General features: G+C 51.2%; 1 protein-coding gene across 3 annotated transcripts in view; it reads right to left on the bottom strand.

The window, feature by feature from the left end:
* The window catches only part of PPARGC1B (PPARG coactivator 1 beta), a 112,485-nt gene extending 96,300 nt beyond the window's left edge, over window positions 1–16,185 (bottom strand). For all 3 annotated transcript variants that reach the window (XM_059917487.1, XM_059917486.1, XM_059917488.1), the window contains exon 1: window positions 16,058–16,185. In XM_059917487.1, coding sequence (XP_059773470.1) covers window positions 16,058–16,135 — 78 coding nt within the window. In that variant the 5' untranslated portion in view covers window positions 16,136–16,185. The remainder of the gene's footprint in view (window positions 1–16,057) is intronic.
* Window positions 16,186–18,149: the final 1,964 nt, after the last annotated feature.

Genomic DNA, 18,149 nt, shown 5'->3' with positions numbered 1-18,149 from the left:
GCTCCAAGGAGAATTCGAGATAATCTTCGGAACTCAGTCTAGACAAGGCACAGACATCAAAGGGCCCTAGACAAGAGCCCTTTCAAACACCATCCCTTCTCGACCTTGCAGACCTGGGGGCCACAAATCCCACATTCCTCTCAAGTACCTGCAACAAGGACCTTATTGGGTAAGACATTTCCATATCTCTGGGCCTCAGGTTCTTTGTCTGGAAAACGGAAATGAAAATCGTCACGAGGTTGTGAAATCTGGATGTGAAATGCTATGAGAATTGCACAGTGATAAGCTAAAAGGGATAATAGTAGAGGTGAGACGAGTAATAATAATTATTATTATGGCAATAATTATCACTATCATCATTAAATTTACTGAAGGCTTCCTCTGTAAAGCTACTAGCCTTCTCCTTGTCCATCAAGTACCCAGTGGTTGTGCGGGGTCCCGCCTCACCGTGATGGAGAGTGCGGCTTCATTGGGCGAAAGGACCTCTGTCAGGGCTGCAGGTGAGAAGCTGTGCCCCAGGCTTGTGCCTCCACTCCACACCTGGGGCTGCACAGACCACAGGGTGACACCACTCATTCCATCCTGCCTATGAGGCTCGGGGAAAACCTAGTCACCTCCCCACCCAAGACCTCCCCACTCCTTCAGAGCAGCCTCCTGCTGGTTCCTAGGGCTGGAAATCTTGGTGCTCCTACTTGTGATTCTTCTAGACACTTAGTTCATCCTGTATGTTCTTCCCCCTCACAGGAGTCATCCAGCCAGCTCAAACCCTCCACTGATGGGGAAGGAGCTCATGTTCGCCCCCCCTGCACCTCTGTCACTCACTGCTCATTCACCAGCCACAGGACGTGCTGGGCCTTATGACAGGCTGGCCTCTCCCTAAGATGCCCTTCCCCACCGAGTCAGCCAGTCCATCCCTCAATACTACTCTTTCTGCTACACGAGCTGCCTGGACACCCCCTCTGCCCCGGTCACCCTCACGGCCACCTGCGGATCTGTTTTTCCCAAGACGGGAAGCAGGGCTTGTTCAAATCTGCAATCCTAGCTTCCTGCGCAGAGGGAGTGATTGCTGCATGGATAGGGAAAGGAAGAGGTATCAACTGATAATCCATGATTCTGTACCTCATGAGGTCCACCAGTTTTTGCCACCCATCTGTCATCAAACCAACCAGTCACTGATTGTCACTGTGAAGGAGAATAACCACCCCCAGGCACTGCACTAAGTTCTTCAGACATTGTATCATTTCAACCACTCATTGATATACTTACTATTATCCCATTTCACAGGTGAGGAAACTGAGGCCCTGGCAGATTAAGTAACATGCCCTAAGCCACTCAGCTGCTAAATGACAGATTCTGGACTCAGACCCCAATTCAGAGCTCTAGTCATAACCACTATTCTAGCTGCCTTCCACCGACCCTCAAAATCCAGACCCCAGGCTGAGGCCCTCACTGGAACCAGCTGATACCATTCTACCTCTGCTTGTCCCACAACTGGATCCTTGAAAAATAACTGTGTGGTCACCTGAACAAAGTATTTCTTCTCATTCTGGAGTGGATTCTACATCTCCCTCCTCCCTCTCATGCCTTTGACCTCATCCTCTAGCCCACTCAGCTCTCCCCATGACTTGATCCACTAATCTGGGCCTACTTTGTCTCTAGGGAGAGAAGCTTCCGGTAAGATACCATCATTGTCCTCTAGGCTCGCCTGCTGCAGTTTCTAGCCTGAGACCACCCCCAGAGGTGGGAGATTGCCACATTCCTGCTGGGGGCTGGTCCACAAAGTGCAAGCCAGGCAGCCCCTCCCTTGGCCACCAGGACAAAGAGCAAGTGCTGGAGGCCTAGGTGCTGCTGGGCAGGTGCCCGTGGTGACACCCACAAGATAGGGAGGAGCTGATGCCCAACCCTAGGGAGCAAGTAGTGTGAGGTCACTGGGGCACTGAGGCATGACTCCTTGGGGGCAGGGCGCTGCCGGGCCCCTGGGGGCCTGTGCCTGGCTTGGTCAGCAGAGGAGCTATTCCCCCAGCCCCCACTCACCCTCTGAGCCTCACGTCACTCATCTGAAGATTGAGGCTCTATCTCCTGGGGTTGTTGAGAGAGTTAAGTGAACTCAGCACAGCGGCCAGTACAGATTAAGGGCTCAACAAAAATTGAATTCATTCATTCAAGAAATATTCAGTGAATGCCAACCATGCATCAGGCTCTAGGCTAGCTTCTGGGGGTACAGTGGGAACCAGATAGGCAATGTCCAGTCCTGATGGAGCTTCCTTTCCCACAGGGGCAACAGGCAATCAATGAGGTACAAATTAATAAATAAGAAAGTATCTGGGATACTTAAATACCTTAAAGAAACGAGAACATGGTACTGTGATAGAAAGCGGACAGAGCAGGAGGATCAGGGAAGGCTTCTCTGAGGAGGGATGTCTCAGCAGATCTGGAGGAGGTGAGGGGGCAGCAAGCCATGGTTATGCCTGGGAAGAGCATTCCCAGCAGAGGGAACAGCATGTGCAAAGGCCTCATACACTAGCCGGAAGATTACTCCTCTTATCACTGGAGCCAAACCCTGTCCTCTCCATAGAAGCAGCAAATATAGCTGGGAGGACAACTCACTGGGCATCAGAAGAAGTGGGTTCTAGCTCTAAACCACCATATGGCCTGGCATGACAACCTGCACCTGCTGATCTTTAAGGGTCTGTAGATAACCTGCATTCCCTTGGGCACCCTCCTTTCTTCCTCTTCCAACCCACCCCCCTCTTGAAGTCATCACGATCCCCACCTCCTGAGTTGCCCTAGAAGTGTGTGTGTGTGTGTGTGTGTGTGTGTGTGTGTGTGTGGCTGAGGCTCGAGGACAGACAGAGGGATGAAGACAAATATCTGAAAGCTGATTCACTGCAGGATCCTGTCAAATCACCCTCTGGGGCTCCACTTCCCACTCTGTAAAATGGGAAATCTGCTCTCCTCTTGCCTATGACACGAGATTGATGTGAAGATCAAATAGAAATGCCAGATAAGGAAGCCGCCCTGCTTTACACAGGCATCATATAGGGGCCTTCTATCTGCTTCTCCGTCATTTGTATCCTGTGCTCTGGACTAAGGCAGGAAGGACAGAGAAGGGAGGGGACAACAGAGTTAATTCCAGACACTCTACAAATAGTATCTGATTGTTTAGGCCCAAAGCAGGGGTGCTATGACAGGGAGCTTTCTAAAAACATAGACGCTTAAGGGCTTGCTCTCAAAGATCCTCATTCAGTAAGTCTGGGATGGCTTCAGACGTATAATTATTATTTGTTTAAAACTACACTGATGATTCTGATATGCACTCATGGCTGAGAACTACTGATTAGTTCTACCAACTCTGGCAGGTAGAAGCTATTATTATTCCCATTTGGGAGCTGGCTAACACAGAGCACAGAGCGACTAACTCCTTGGGTCACACAGCTAATAGTCATAAAGCTAAGATCTAAACCAGACAGTCTGCTCTCATTCATCACGAGGTTACACGGTTTCTTGAAGCCACTCAGCGTTTGTCACAGGCTCTTTCTACTACTCCATGCAGCCTTGGAAATCCAAAAGACAACATCTCACCAGAGGAGACTGCACCAACTTTCAAAGAAACTTTTATGGCTAGACTAACTCCTTCTTCATCTCGCATTATCGAGAAATAATGTGTGCTCACAATAAGCAGAGTTTATATCAACAGATAACTTTGAAACTTTTCCTGCTTTTGACAGACTTCCTATTTTAGACGGTAACACCAAAATACATTTCACTTTCTTACTCCCTTGAACAGAGAACACTGATCAGAATATACCTTTCCTCAGAGATGACACGCTGTCTCTACCATGCATTAGCTTTGTACTTTTGTACAGTAATGTATTCAGAACAAGGGGCCTGGGCTTCCCTGGTGGCGCAGTGGTTAAGAATCCACCTGCCAATGCAGGGGACACGGGTTCAAGCCCTGGTGCGGGAAGATCCCACACGCTGCGGAGCAACTAAGCCCGTGCACCACAACTACTGAGCCCGCGAGCCACAAATAGAGCTCGTGTGCCACAACTACTGAAGCTCGCACACCTAGAGCCCGTGCTCCGCAACAAGAGAAGCCACCACAATGAGAAGCCCACGCACTGCGACGAAGAGTAGCCCCAGCTTGCCGTAACTAGAGAGAGCCCGCGTGCAATGAAGACCCAACGCAGCCAAAAATAAAAATAAATTTATATTTAAAAATCATTAAATTACCCCTAAATAGGGGTAATTAAAAAAAAACAAAGAACAAGGCGCCTCCTCGCCCCTTCACTAAAAGGCCCCAAGTGGTTTTCAGTGCTGAGTCCACGTGTTTCTGTCTCTGGTGGAACCGCACGCTTGCACGGACACATGCTAACAAAACTGGTTTGCTGCTTCTAATGTCCTGAGGCATGGACAAGACTGCCAAGCTTGTAAGAATTGTGTGTAAAGGAAGAGTGAATTGGCCCTAGGCAGGAAGGGTAAGGAGTGATCTTCTGTGGAACAGACTGAGTCTTGAGGGCATTCTGAGCAAGGAATGATGCATATGGCTTAGAGTTAATCCTTTTGGGCTGGAGAGTACAGTCCTTGGTCCCTGAGTGATCCCTCCCCCCCTTTACCTCCCTGGATTCCCTCCCCACTTGCTTCCTCCATAGTGGAGGCTAGCTTGCCCAGCCCCTCTGGAATAAGCAGCTGGGCAATGGACATGAGGCCCAGTGTAAGGTGTTGGTTTCAATCTCCCTGGAAGGCGTAGGGACATTTGACCAAATCCCTCCCTGTAGATACCCGAGACTCCTAAAGCTTTGAGCCCCTCCCGAGTTGGGCCAGAGCAACGCCCTGTAACAGACTGGATTCCTAACCTGTGGTTTAACATTCCACAAAGACCTGCCCACTGGAGGTGCGCTCTGATAGGGGTTTCTGGAGGCTCCAAAAAAATGTTTGCCTTCGATTCCTTTGTGTGCAAGGCTTATCTTGGAGACGAGGGCAGTGGGGCCCTTGTGGGGACCAGTACAATCCCCACACATACCCCTCACCCACACATTCTAGCTCCAAGCACAGAGAAGGAGCTTCTGGGGCCAGGCAAATGACTGGTGACTTTCCTGAAAGATCAAACAGCACTTGTTCATTCATTTAGTCACTCAACAAATATTTATTGGGGACCTACAGTGTGCCAGCCACTGTCCAGGCACTGGGGGATTTGATGCTGAACCAGCCTGACGAGACCCCTCTCCTTAGGGAGCTCTGGTCCTGACTGGTTACAGAAGAGAGAACAGTAGAGAATAAACACATACACAAAGGTTATCACAGGTTGGGACCAGAGTTTTGCATTTAACAAGCTCCAGGGAAGGCCAGGGATGGGGGCGAACCTGGCACACAGTAGGCCCAGAATAAATAGGTATCTACTCCCCATACAAATCTTCCCCCAAAGCAAATTCTCTTCTGCCCACACCCCCCCCCACCATCTCAGTTATAGGGATGCCACTCTGAGCCCCCTGTACTCTGTCACTTCTCTCCCACATCCACTCACTTCCATTGAGCCCCCCCGGCTGAGGGCAAGTTTAGATGCCTCCTTCCTGCTGTGCATCACCCCCATTCCAGTCCTTTCTATATGCTCAGCCAGATTAGTCACACTGCAGTGGTTAAGACCATGTGCTCTGAAGCCAGGCAGACCTAGGCTCAAATCCCAGCCGTTCCACTACTTGTCTGGGTGATTGGGGGTGAGTCACTGAACTTCTTATACCCTTAGTTTTCTGGTTTGTCATAGGACCAACCTCACCAGGTAGCTGAGACTCCTTTACCTGACAATGTACCTGCAGGTCCTAGCTTAGTACTTGGCACATAGTAAGTGGTCATTAAATGTTACCTATTTTCTATGGTTACTGTTATAAATAATAATACTAACAAAAACCTTTGCTGACTTCTCACCAGGACATTCAAAGCTCTCCCTTATAGCCAGATATAAACGAATCAGGGTGACAGAATAGAGTGAAGGCAGGACATGCAAATGTCTGCCATAGACTGTGGGATCACAGAGCAAAAAGGGGGCACTTCTCAGAGAAGGATTAGGGGAGGCAGCACTCAAGCTGGCCTTGAAGGATGCTGTTGGAGATTGGGAGGGGCAACAGACACCTCATGGTAGGGGCCCTAGTGGTTACCAGGTATAGGGAAGGAACTGCAGAACAGTGCCAGCACCTCAAACTGGGGAGTCAGCCTCAGTCTACCCAACTGTAAAATGGGGGTAACAGCGGGGACCACTTCATGGGGTTCCTCTGAGATTAAATGCTGTTGCTTGAAAGGGTTAGCAGTTGTTAACTGTTCTCATCACCGTCACGGTTGAAGGATATGGTTGAAGAGGAGGGCGGCCTAGGAACACCTAACATCAGGATCCACATTAAAAATAATATATTGTTCTGCTCTTGTGGCAATGGGTACAGTGTTGCATGATCAATAGTACTGGATGAGTGGATGGACGGACGGACGGACGGATGGATGGATGGAATGATGGATAAATGGGTAGGCATTTGAGGCCCCGAATGCCATACCAAGGAGCTTGATTCTGCAGGTCATTGAGGGTGGGCCTGCAGATGTTTTGAGCAGGGGCTGCTGGGGCCTGGGGTCACTAGCAGCATGGAGGCTGGGCCATCCTCAGTGCGAAAGAACCAGGTCAGGGCCTTCCCCAGTGTCCTGGGTACCACACTTCTCTGAGAGGAGCCTGAGACCAGAAATAAAGGCTCAAGCAGCCACGTTGCCAAGGCTGTTTGCCATGGCAACATCAGGGAGCCACTCATGGGCCGGCTGCTGCAACTGCTCAGGGCCTGGTTTCTAACGTCTCCTCGCTCTCCCTCTGCTAAATGACTCTGTTCTGCCAGGCAAGCACAAGGAAAAAACACGCGGCAGAGCCGCCGGGGAGCATCCATCTCAGCCAAGCAGGGCTCTCCCGGCTGAGTTCCCAGACAGTGGGTCTCAGACAGCTGAGTCCCTGCTATGCAGAGCCAGCCCTGGCCAAGCAGATAGCAGCCAGGGGTCCTGTCCTGCCTCTGCTGGGTGATCTGAAGGCTTTCCCTGGTCTGCTCCCTGTCTGTTTCTTTACTTCAAGGTAAGGGCATTGAGCAAGATGGTCTCTAAGGCACTCCCAACTCCCTGAAAGCTCAAGTTTACCTTGGTGTATTTACATAATTACCATTGTCATCTTCACAGAGGCTACCATTTATTGGGTGCTTGCTATATGTCAGGCAATGTGGCAGGCATATTTATCTTCTGCAGTTATCCTAAGAACATACTATAATTCTCCCCAATTTTGCATGAGGCAACTGGGGTCAGAGAGGTTAAGACACTTGCTCAAGGTCACACAGCTAGTAAATGGTAGAATGCTGATTTAAACCCTTGGCAGTTAAACTCCAAAGCCCAGAGCTCTTAATCACTATCTGATATTTCTTCTCCTCTCTTCAAGCAGCATAACTGGATTTGCTTTCCTAAAAGTTGCATTGGAACACCTGGCTAAGGCTGGATGGGATTCCTCTTCAGTCCCCCCAGAAGTATAGGGAAAAGGAAATCATAATACTAGGAACCTCAGGGCTAAGACAGGATCAAGGACCAAGAGTTCAGTGGGAAGATAAGTAGCAAGATCTGAATTATATTTGCCTGTTTTTATTATTAACAATGGTTCCCATTTATTGGGCATTTCGAAACACTTTACAGGCATCATCTCAAATAGCCTTTCCTAAAACCCCTTAAGGTATATGTTACTATCAGTCCTATTTCCTAGATAAAAATGCTGAGGCACAAAGAAATTTTGTGCCAAAGGCCACAGGGCTTGCCCCAAGCATAGTACAATCCTAGGATTCAAAGCCCTCTCAGCCACAGAAACAAATAATTAGAGAAAACATTTGTTTTCTTTCCTAAAAGACTGAGCAGTAATTACAGGCCTTTGGCGATAATTAATCAATGACTTTGCCAATGACTCCTAAAAGTCTCTCTGGTCTCCTACTTTAACCTGAGCTGCAACTCAGGCTCTTCCCTAAGGAAAGAGCAGGTCGGGGAGCCCAGGAGTCTTGCTGCCACCATGGTCTAGCTATGTAACTTCAGGCCAGGCCCCTCCTCTCAGTTCTGTCAACTCCTAACCCTGCAGCCCTGTCTCCCTCAAGGGATGGTCCTCAGCATCTAATAAGAAAACCAAGGTCAACTGCAAGGGAAGTGGGTGAGGCCTCTGGGGTTTAGGAACAGTGAGAGCAGGGAGAATGTGCAGCCTGCCCAGGGTGGTGGTGGACTGCACCCCAGGGTCCTACAGCCACCACAAAGCCCAGCCACCCTGGGCAGCAGTGTCTCTCCAAGGACTGTCACCCTGTCCCTCTCTGAGAGCCAAGACCCACCCTCCCCTCAAATCCTGATACTGGAAAAGAACTAGTCAGAGAGTCAGAGACCTGCTTCCTCCAGCAAGATGGCTTCTTCTCCTGTGCCCCAGTGTCCCTTCTTCTGGGAAAGGCAGGGGTAGATCTGATGCACTCCAAGATCCCTCACAAGCTGAGGAGAGGGAGCTGCTCAAGGACCAACATTCAAATCCCAGGTTAGACACTCACTAGTTCCAAGACCCTGAATGACTTAACCTCTCTGTGTCTCAAGTTCATCACTTACAAAACGGGAGAAACAGAAGCAACCTCAGCATTACTGGAAGAAACCCATGCAACAGTACTCAAAAGTCTCTTCACAGATACACACTGAAACAGCCATAGAGGACATGTGTTCTGTGGATGGAGGAACAAGAGTGGCCCCTGGTCCAAAATGGCTGAATCTGGGTGTCGAGGGCATGGAGATTCCCTATTCCCTACCCACCACTGGCTTCTGCTGTGTATGTTCGACATTTTCCACCGTAAAATGTTTAAAATACAAAGTTCTTTGCAGAGAACCTGACACCTAATCATACAGAACATTCTTCTGCTCGAAAACTCATCTGCTTAATGGGTAACCACAGTGCTAGACCAGGATAAAAATTATTTTTTCTTGCCTTCCCTGAGTTGTCATCCTAGTTGTAGGGTTAAATGCATACATGCAGGCAGGGACTTCCCGGGCGGTTCAGTGGTTAAAACTCTCCGAGCTCCCACTGCAGGGGGCACGAGTTCGATCTTGGTCAGGGAACTAAGATCACGCATGCCGAGCAGCCAAAAAAAAAAAAAAAAAGCACGCAGGCACCAGTAGATAGTAAGTGGCACCCTCCACGTCAGTGGAAGAGGCAGAACAGTGTGCTTCACAGGCCTTCCAGAGCAGTCAGGTGTGACCTGGGGCTTGAAATGCGGGTAAGCTCTGAATACATTAAAATGGTGGGGATGGAGGCCTGGAGAGGACCTTTCAGGTCATTCCACAAGCGTTTTATTAGTCTGTCTCTTCTCAGGAACACATGCTCTGAAGAGGCTCATAGTGTAGCTCATTTGTTCACTCAGTGAGGATTCTGAACTGTGTTCCAGGCACTTGTCTATTCATTGTGGGAAAAAATGGTCAATGAAGTGAACAAAAGTCCTTGCCCTCATAGAGCTTAACAATCTGGAGTGATTTCCTAAACACTTAACAAGACCTATGTTAGAAGAGATGCATCTATTATTGGGTGCTTCTATGCCACGCATTGTGTGAGGTGCTTTCAATCCATTTTGTCCTTTGATTCTCATTGACTCATCAGAACAGCTTTATCAGGGAAGTACTATTTATTGTTATCTTTACACATGAGGAAGTGTAAGTTCAGAGAAGTCACGTGACCCACCAAAGGTCTCACGGCTAGTAAATCACAGAACCAGGACTCAAACCCAGCTAGGCTGACTTCAGAGTGCTCCCTGCCACACATGGGATGGAGTAGTGGTACCTGGAGGTGAGAAGGCGTCACCAAAATGATGGCATGGGAGCTGAATCTTGCAGGATAAATAATGGAAATAGTGGAAATGGAGACAGAGGAGACAGAAAACAGCTGCATGAGCCAACGTTTCCTGGAAGAAGATTCATGACATAGCCTGGGGCGGACCAGGATCCCAAAGGGAAAGCAGACAACTCAGGATAAAGTCAGGGGACTAACTCTCCCACTTCAAGTACCTGAAGGCCCTTGCACATGAAGCTAAACTTTGGCCTTTAATTTAAAAGTACTGGGGAGCCGTGGGTGATGTGTAAGCAAGGGAGTGACATCAGACATGTACTCTAGGAAGACAGATCTGCCATCAAGGCTGAGGACAAGTAGGAGAGCACGAAGTCTGGTGTGGCAAAGATCTGTTTGGTAGTAAATGCAGGAATCCAGTTGTCAATGGACAAGGACCTAGACCAGAGTCGGAGGAACAGAAACGTCGGTCCAATCCAACTGATTCCTCATCAGCTGAGTGTCCACAGGATGTATGTGAGGCATTCAACTATGTTGGAAGAGGAGAGACAGTAAACAACACTGCTCATTCTCTTCTAAATGACTTTATTTGGGTTCCCTCCACCTTTATATCACAAGAACTATGCTTCCCTTTCCTACAGAGAAAGGATTGCCTGGGCGGGAGTTAGTTCCATCCTTGCTCTTGCCCTTCTAAAGTGTTTCAGAGAGAGAAAGATTCCAAGTTTTGTGAACAGCAGTTGGATGCTCATTTTATATACATTCGATTATTTAATTCCCAAACCTGAGAGTTAGGGCCTAATATCCCCATTTCATAGACTGAGGAACAGAGGCCTAGAGAAGCAGAGGGACTTATGAGTTCTGCCTTCTCTCTCTACAATTGGCCTTCATTTGCTCAAGGTGCTGGAAAACAACTATGAACAGAAAGAGAGTAGTCCCTGTCTTCATGGAACTTGGAGTCAAGAGGTCTAGGGACCTTGCCCACTGATCCTGGCTCTTCCACTTACTCCAAGGTAATGTAGGTAGATCGTCTTCAGCAAGTCAATGAGTTTTCTGAAACTGTAAATGCCTCATCTGTAAAATGGGAATAATAGCACCTACACTTTGTAGAATCTTTATGAGAATGAAATGTAATAATGCAAATAGAAGGCTCAGCAGAGCACACAGCACATAGAGGATGCTCAATAAATTGCATGGATGATGACGATGATGCATCATCGTCATAGGAGATAGCCATTAATACTGCAGTGCTCGTATTAGGGACTCACTTCTAAGCCCAAATCCAAGCTCCCATTTGCAAGGCTGCTTCTGACTCAAACCAGTATTCCTTCTATTGTTCCAGAGACAGAAAAAAAAAGGGTGACTCACCTTTTTTTGGCAATGATGAAGCTTCTGGCTGGCCTGCACCAGCTGGGGAGAGGAGGGCCCTAGGGTGAAGGGGAAATATAAGCCCCCAGGGCCCAGTTGCTGGGCCATTGCCTTTCCTGGGTTTCACAGGCATCCTGATCATTAGCACCAGCCAGGAAGCCCCAGTGAAAGTGAACCCTGGGCCTCTGGTAAACAAATCCAGCAAACGTGTCCCCTTCTGGGCTCAGGTGAAAAAGTTACTCCCCTGGGTCTCACACAGGTGAAGAGTAGGTAAAGGCACCCAGCAAAGGATTCACTTCAACCTGCCCCTATAGATGGCCAGAACCCTGACTTGGAAAAGAAGTTAACCCTGGCTTCAGGGGCTGTGGAGGCAGCAATACTCCAGACTTAGCAGTCAACATTAGTCAACACATCTTCCCCAATTCTCCATGTGGCATGAGCCCCTTCTGGGTGCTCGGATCCAGTCTTAGAACAATGAGGAGATAGAATACCATTTGAAAAATGGGCCAAGTTCACCAACACAACATTTCACAGAACAGAACCACAAATGGCCCATAATCATATGGGGGAAAGGTTCAGCATCACAAGTCATCAAAGAAATGCACATTAAAACAATAAGGTGACAAAATTTATTGATGAACAGACTGGTAAAAATGAAAAACAATTAAAATACCAAGAGTTATCAGGGTATGAGGAACCAGGCATTCCCACACAATGCTGGTGTGAAATTAGCACAATCTCTCTAGAAGGCAATCCAGAAATGTGTTTACCAAACGCCTGCATAGTTCCTTTGACAGAGTAATTTCATTTCTAGGAATTCAAATGAAGAAAAGACATATGCAAAGATATTCATTTCAGCATGGCTTACAAGAGCAAAAAAAAAAAAAATTATAAACTACTTAAATGACTAACAATAAAGGATTGATTAAATGCATTATGGTTCAACCCTTAATATTATATAACCATTAAGATATAAAGCAGAACACCTGTTGATGTGGAAAGACAGTGACAGCATATAGTTTGGAGGACAAAACAAAAGCAAGCTACAACAGTGAGATTCCAAGTTACAATTAGTATGTAAAGAATGACTCCATTTGTGTACAAAAGATATAATCCATAGGAATCAATAGGAAAAAGTCGGAAAATATATAAAAATTAAGAGTGGTTATGTTTGGGTAAGATTACATATTTTCAATTTTTTTCTTTATGCATGCCAGTATTTCCCAACAATTCTATAATTAAATATTTTTAAATGATAACAGGTTGGACTTAATGATTTAAAGTTCCTGCCAACTCTGGGGTGATGGTGGTGGTGGGATGAATTGGGAGATTGGGATTGATATATATACACTAATATGCATAAAATAGATAAGTAATAAGAACCTGCTGTATAAAAAATAAATAAATAAAATTCAAATAATTTCTTAAAATAAATAAATAAAAATAAAGTTCCTGCCAACTCTGACATTTTGGGCATCTATGATTGATGCCCCAAGTGACTTCGAACAACCCATATTTAGTGTGGGCTTACTGTGTGGCCTTTGGAGCCTAAGTCATTGCCCACAGCTGCAGCCCTCTGCATTCCTCTCTCCCATACTCTGCCCAGCTGTCTCCCCAGCCAGCCTGAGAGCTTCCCTTGTCTGTAATTCCTGTGCCTAGCCAAGAGCTGAGCAAAGGAGCTCAGCATGGTGACAGGTGCCACAGGGGCACAAAGAGATGAAAGGCACAACTCTAGTTCCAGAATCTTACTGGGACACAGAACGCACACACAAAGTGCTCGGTTGTATAACACAGACTAAGAAAACCAGAGGCTAGAGAAAGCAGGGCAAGCCGGGTTGGGGAGGCCTGCTAGAGCAGAGGGCCATGCAGGAATGGTGGGTGAGGGCACTGCAGGCAAGGGGCACAGCCTGAACAAAGGGAAGCCAACCCAAAGTCCTTTGGGAACATGCCTCAAACCTTTCCAAAAAACTTTCACAATCCTTGGTCTGCCGAATTTCTGAACTTTGCCCTGAATGGGTAAAAGTTAAGTGTCCTAAACAGGAGCCCTCCCTCTATCTAACCCTGGGTTAGCCACCAAAGACAAGCCTTTGGGATAAAGCCGATAAATTACCTTTTTACTCACTCTCCCCACCTCTTCCAAAGGGGGAGATGGAGGAGGGGAGGGCCAGGGAGGGTCTGGGGGGGAGGAGAGGAAGTTGCAGGAACAACAGACATCTCACATGCAAACAGTGCTCACCGCAAGCAACCGCGGGCCTTCTCTTGCGGCGCCACCAACCCCATTTGACAGATGGAGGAAAGGAGGCTCAGAGAGTTAAAATGGCTTGCTCCGGGGTCACCCAGCCAGAGAGTGGGGAAGGCGACTCCACTCAGGCCTTCTGACTCCAAGTCCAGTGCTATTTCGAGGTAACACACAGGACCTGGAGTCAGGAGCCCTGGATGGCTCTGTCACCCACTGGCTGCGTGGTCCTGTACCAGCCGCTCAGCCCTCACAGCCTCTATCCCCAACTGTAAAATGAGGAGGCACGCGATGACCCGCCCAGGTCCTCTTCCGGCTGGCTCTATGAGCCTTCTAGGGGCGGCTGCAAAGCTCCCCCTATCAATTACATTTCCCAAGTTGGGCCGGCAAAGATCACCAGAAGAGCCTCAGCCTATCACGTGGTTAAATAAAAAAAGCAAAACGTCCCGGATTAACTTTCACTGAACTGCTTCTGCTGATACCTGATTACCCAATTTTCAAGTTTCCTTAGGTGAAATATCCCTGCTGGGTAGGCACTCCGGACGGCTAAAAGGGCAAATAATTATTGGTGAGCCAAAGAACACAGAAGATGGAGTTAAACCCAAAACGGACAAGTTCTTGCTATGGGTCTCTGAACAAGTCTCTGGCTATTTCAGGCCTCCTTCATCCGCGTCTTACTGAGAGGTTTGGAGTCACCCCCCAGACAAGTAAGAGGGCCGAGGGCAGAACTTTCCTAGCGGCAACTCGGTCCACCCCGCATCCAGTCCCCCTGGCCCCAGGCTGTCGGCTGGGGGGCTGGGGGCGCCGTGGTGGTGCCGGGGCTGGGATCCGCCTTCGGAGCAGACATGGGAGCGGGGCGAGTGACTGCGCCCAGTGACCGCCGCGGGAGCTCCACTGCAGTTTCGTCAGAGGTAAAGGTACGCGCCCGGCGCGCGCGGCGTGTGCACACAAACACACCCGCGCGCGCAGACCGTTCATCACACTCTTCCCCTGGCCTGGGGAAGCGCGATCACACGCCACCAGCCGCTTCGGCCCCTGCCCGGAACCCACGCAAGCGGGCCCGCCACCGACCACGAGGCCCCACGGCTCCCTGACGCATGAACGTCCGCAGCGGGCGAGGACCGGCCTTCTCCTGCGCGTGGCGGGCTTCCTCTCGGCGACACCCCGCCACGCCGCGCGGTTCCAGCAGCCAGCCAGGACTCGCCACCCAGAGTCCGCCAGAGCTGAACGTCTCGGCTGCTGCGTCCCCTCCAAGTCGCATCTCAAGGCAAGGAGTCAGCTAGCAAACCTCTCCCCGCCCACCCGGTCCCATGACAGCTGCTGCCGCCCAAAGACAGGCAGATATAACAAGAAGCAAAGTTTCCCTCTCTCCCCTCCCACATCCCGCCCCCCCCCGACTTCCCCCTCCCTTCCAGTGTTATGCAAAACAAGCCGGCAACGGCGCTCCGACTCCAGGTACCAAACCAGCCCTAGCGAGCCGCGCCCGGGAGCGCCCAGCAGCCCCTCTCGGAGCTCAGGCATGCGCCCGCATCCGGGGTCTCATTCTCGGCTCCGCCGCATCCCCAGCCGCCCCGCTACCCGCAGCGGGGCGGCCGTAGAAAAAGCCCTAACTATGGGGCCAAACTTTATGCTTGCAACAGGCATGCGGTGGGGAAAACTGGGGAAGGGGTTGGGGGCGCGCACGCCTTGTGTTGCCATTTTCGGTGCAGCTTATCCCAGCAGCAACCCCCCCCCCCGCCCCTGTCTCCAAGTCACCAGCTTCCTTGTCGCCCCCCCCCCGCCACTCCCGGCACACCAGGGCACCCTCTCCTGTCACGCGCGTGTCTCCGGTGGGGCTCCCAGGCGCCGCCAGAGCCCGGGACGCCGCCTCGCCTTCCCTTCCCCCAGCATCGCCGAGCGCGCACCGGGGCCGCGCGCCGCAGGGGGACCCAGGCATCCCCAGACAGTCCTCCGCCCCCATCCTGCCGTGCTTTTCCCCCCGGGGGCTCTGCCGGGTAGCGAAACCAGGAAGGTTCTATCCCCGCCCGCATGTCCACGTGCCCCGCAGACCCCTATGCCTTCAGCAGGCAACTGGCAGAAAACTCCGCGCTGCTGGCGCTTTGGGGGAGCCTTGTGGGTGGGGGGCAGCAGCAGAACGCGGGGTATCCGAGACTGGAGGATCAGGGGACTCCGGCGACCGGGGCAAGCGCCTGTGCCCGGGCCACAAGTCCACGTGAAAGTACGGCGGCAAGTGCCGGGAGCCTGAGGGCGCGCCTCCCGCACCCAGAGCCAGCGTAAGGGTCCCCCACACCTTGGCGCGGCTCAACCTCCCCAAGGAAGCGTGGAACCCCCCAGCTCTGCGGGCGTGGGGGCCGGACTCCAAGCAACGAAGGCTAGACCCTCCCCAGCGGCCGTAGCGCCCCCAACGCTCCGGCACGCGCGGGGGGACCTCCAGCTCCCAGTCCCCGTAACGAAGCGCATCGCAGGGTGCACGGAAGCGGGGCTCTGCAGCCTAGAACCCCCGATCCCCCCAACACGCCCACCGCTGCCTCCCGGCCTCCGCGGCTGCGGCGGCAGCCCCCGCAGCTCAGCAGCCCTGGCTCCGGGCCCGTGGCCCCTGCTGGCCGTACCTGCGTGTCGGCGAGATAGTTGAGGAAGAAGGAAGAGAGCTCTTCGTCCAGCAGCGCGCCGCAGTCGTTCCCCGCCATCTTCCAGCCGCGGCTGCAGCGTGCGGCGGAGTCAGCGCCGAGCCGGCCGGGGGGGAGGGAGCGAGCGAGCGAGGGAGGGAGGCGGGAGGAGGGAGAGAGGCCGGCGGGAGGAGGAGGGCGGAGCTCGGGCCCCGGCTGCCGCAGGGCAGCTGGCTGCGGGGGCGGGGCCGCGCGGTGCCCGCTCGAGCAGGGGGTCGCGCCCCCACTTTCCTGCGCAACGTCTGGCGCCGCGATCCTCTCCCACTGCCCCCTGCCTGGGAGGAAAGCGCCCGTAGCCTGGTGACGGTGCCCCAGCCGGCAGTCCGATGCCTGCGCAGCAATGCGGGCAGCCCACCGCTCCTGCCAGAGCGAATCACGTTGCGTTAGCACTGGGCGGGTCCTTCGAGACAACCTGCTTCGGCACAGCTGGGGAAACTGAGGCCTGGGAAGGCAGAGGACCTCGTTTGAAGCCACAGTGCAATTCAGTGCAGGAAGACAAAGCTCAGGTCTGGCTGCCCTGGAGGCTTGAGTTTGTCATGCCGGGCTGCAGGCCAGAGAGGAAGGGATACCATAAGTCAAAGGTGGAGAAGTCCGGGAAGGCTCCTCAGAGGGAGTGGCTTTTAAAAAAATCTTTTCCTTAGAAGATGCGTTGACCCATATTCCAAATGTAACCCTCTCTCTCTCTCTCTTAAGTATCCCCTCACTCCCTAATTCCCCCCACCCCCCCAAAAAAAACCCCAAAACTTCAATGACTTCTCTTACCATGACCCACAATGCCTTGAAATGGCCAGCCTCCTGCATGCTTCCCCAGGCCCACTGGCCTCCTCCCAGTTTCTTGGGTGAACCATCTCACAACAGGGTGCTGTCCCCTGCCAGCAGACATTCATCTAGTAAACCACATCTTCACCGCATCCTTCCTTGCTGCCCCTCAGACTGTCAACCCATTCCCTCTCCCCCCACGCCCACCATCCTGGGCTCCCTTAGTTCTGCAGGCCTTTAAAACACTGGTTAACAGTTGTCATTTTACATTAGTTTCAGTGAAGATTTGATCTTGGAATCTCTTCCTACTAGACTCTAAGACCCATGAAAGCAGGGCCTGAATCTGCTTTTGCACATGCTATGTCTCCAGTGCCTGGCATATAGTAGGTTCTTAATAAATAATGTGTTAACTAAAAATCCCAGAGGATTTTGCTCCCCCATTACCACCACCACACATTGTGTAGATAAGGAAACTGCCCAGAGTCAAGGGTGCACATGGAGTGAGTGCCAGAGCCAGAACCAGAACTCGGGTCTCCTGACGCCAACCTTGAACTCTCATCATCATGCCCTGCTGTTTGCCAGGCAGGAGATGAGGGCACCGCCTGGGTAAAGGCAGGAAGGCAGGAAGATTTAGGCCTGTTTTATTGGGTGCTCCTGCCTCCTGCTCTCCTCCCACCCTGCACTCACAAGGGCTGACCCACCCTGCCTGCCCTACCTGGGCTCCCTCCCAGCCAGAGGAGGAAACAGGGAGGGTCCACAGTACACCTGCTCAGACTTGAACACCAGGGCAAGAGCTTCCTTCTTCTGCATGCAGCCTGAGGTTCCCAGAACCGCAGGGCATGATTTCACTCTTTGGGCTTTAGACCAGTGCGCTTTTAAGGGACAATGAATCCCAAGAGAAAGCCTAGGACTTCCCCGGCGGTCCAGTGGTTATGACTCCACGCTTCCAATGCAACAGACACGGGTTCGATCCCTGGTCAGGGAACGAAGATCCCACATGCCACGCGGCCAAAAAAAATAAAAAGAGAGAGAGAGAGAAATCCTACTTGTAACCTTGGAGCACTAGCCTGGGAGTCAGGAGTCCCAGGTTCTGGTCCAGCCCACCACATCTCATTCCAATATTGGGCAACTCAGGGAGTTAAGAGTATGGGCCCTCTAGTCAGAATGCCTGGTTTTGAACACCTGCAAGTCATTTAGTCTCAGGCCTTGGTTTCCTCATCTACACATATGGGGATCATAGAATTACTTACTTCAGGACTTCCCTGGTGGCGCAGTG

The sequence above is a fragment of the Balaenoptera ricei genome, chromosome 3 (assembly GCF_028023285.1).
Source record: "Balaenoptera ricei isolate mBalRic1 chromosome 3, mBalRic1.hap2, whole genome shotgun sequence".
Lineage (NCBI taxonomy): Eukaryota > Metazoa > Chordata > Mammalia > Artiodactyla > Balaenopteridae > Balaenoptera > Balaenoptera ricei.
This window is presented reverse-complemented; position numbering and strand designations above follow the sequence as displayed.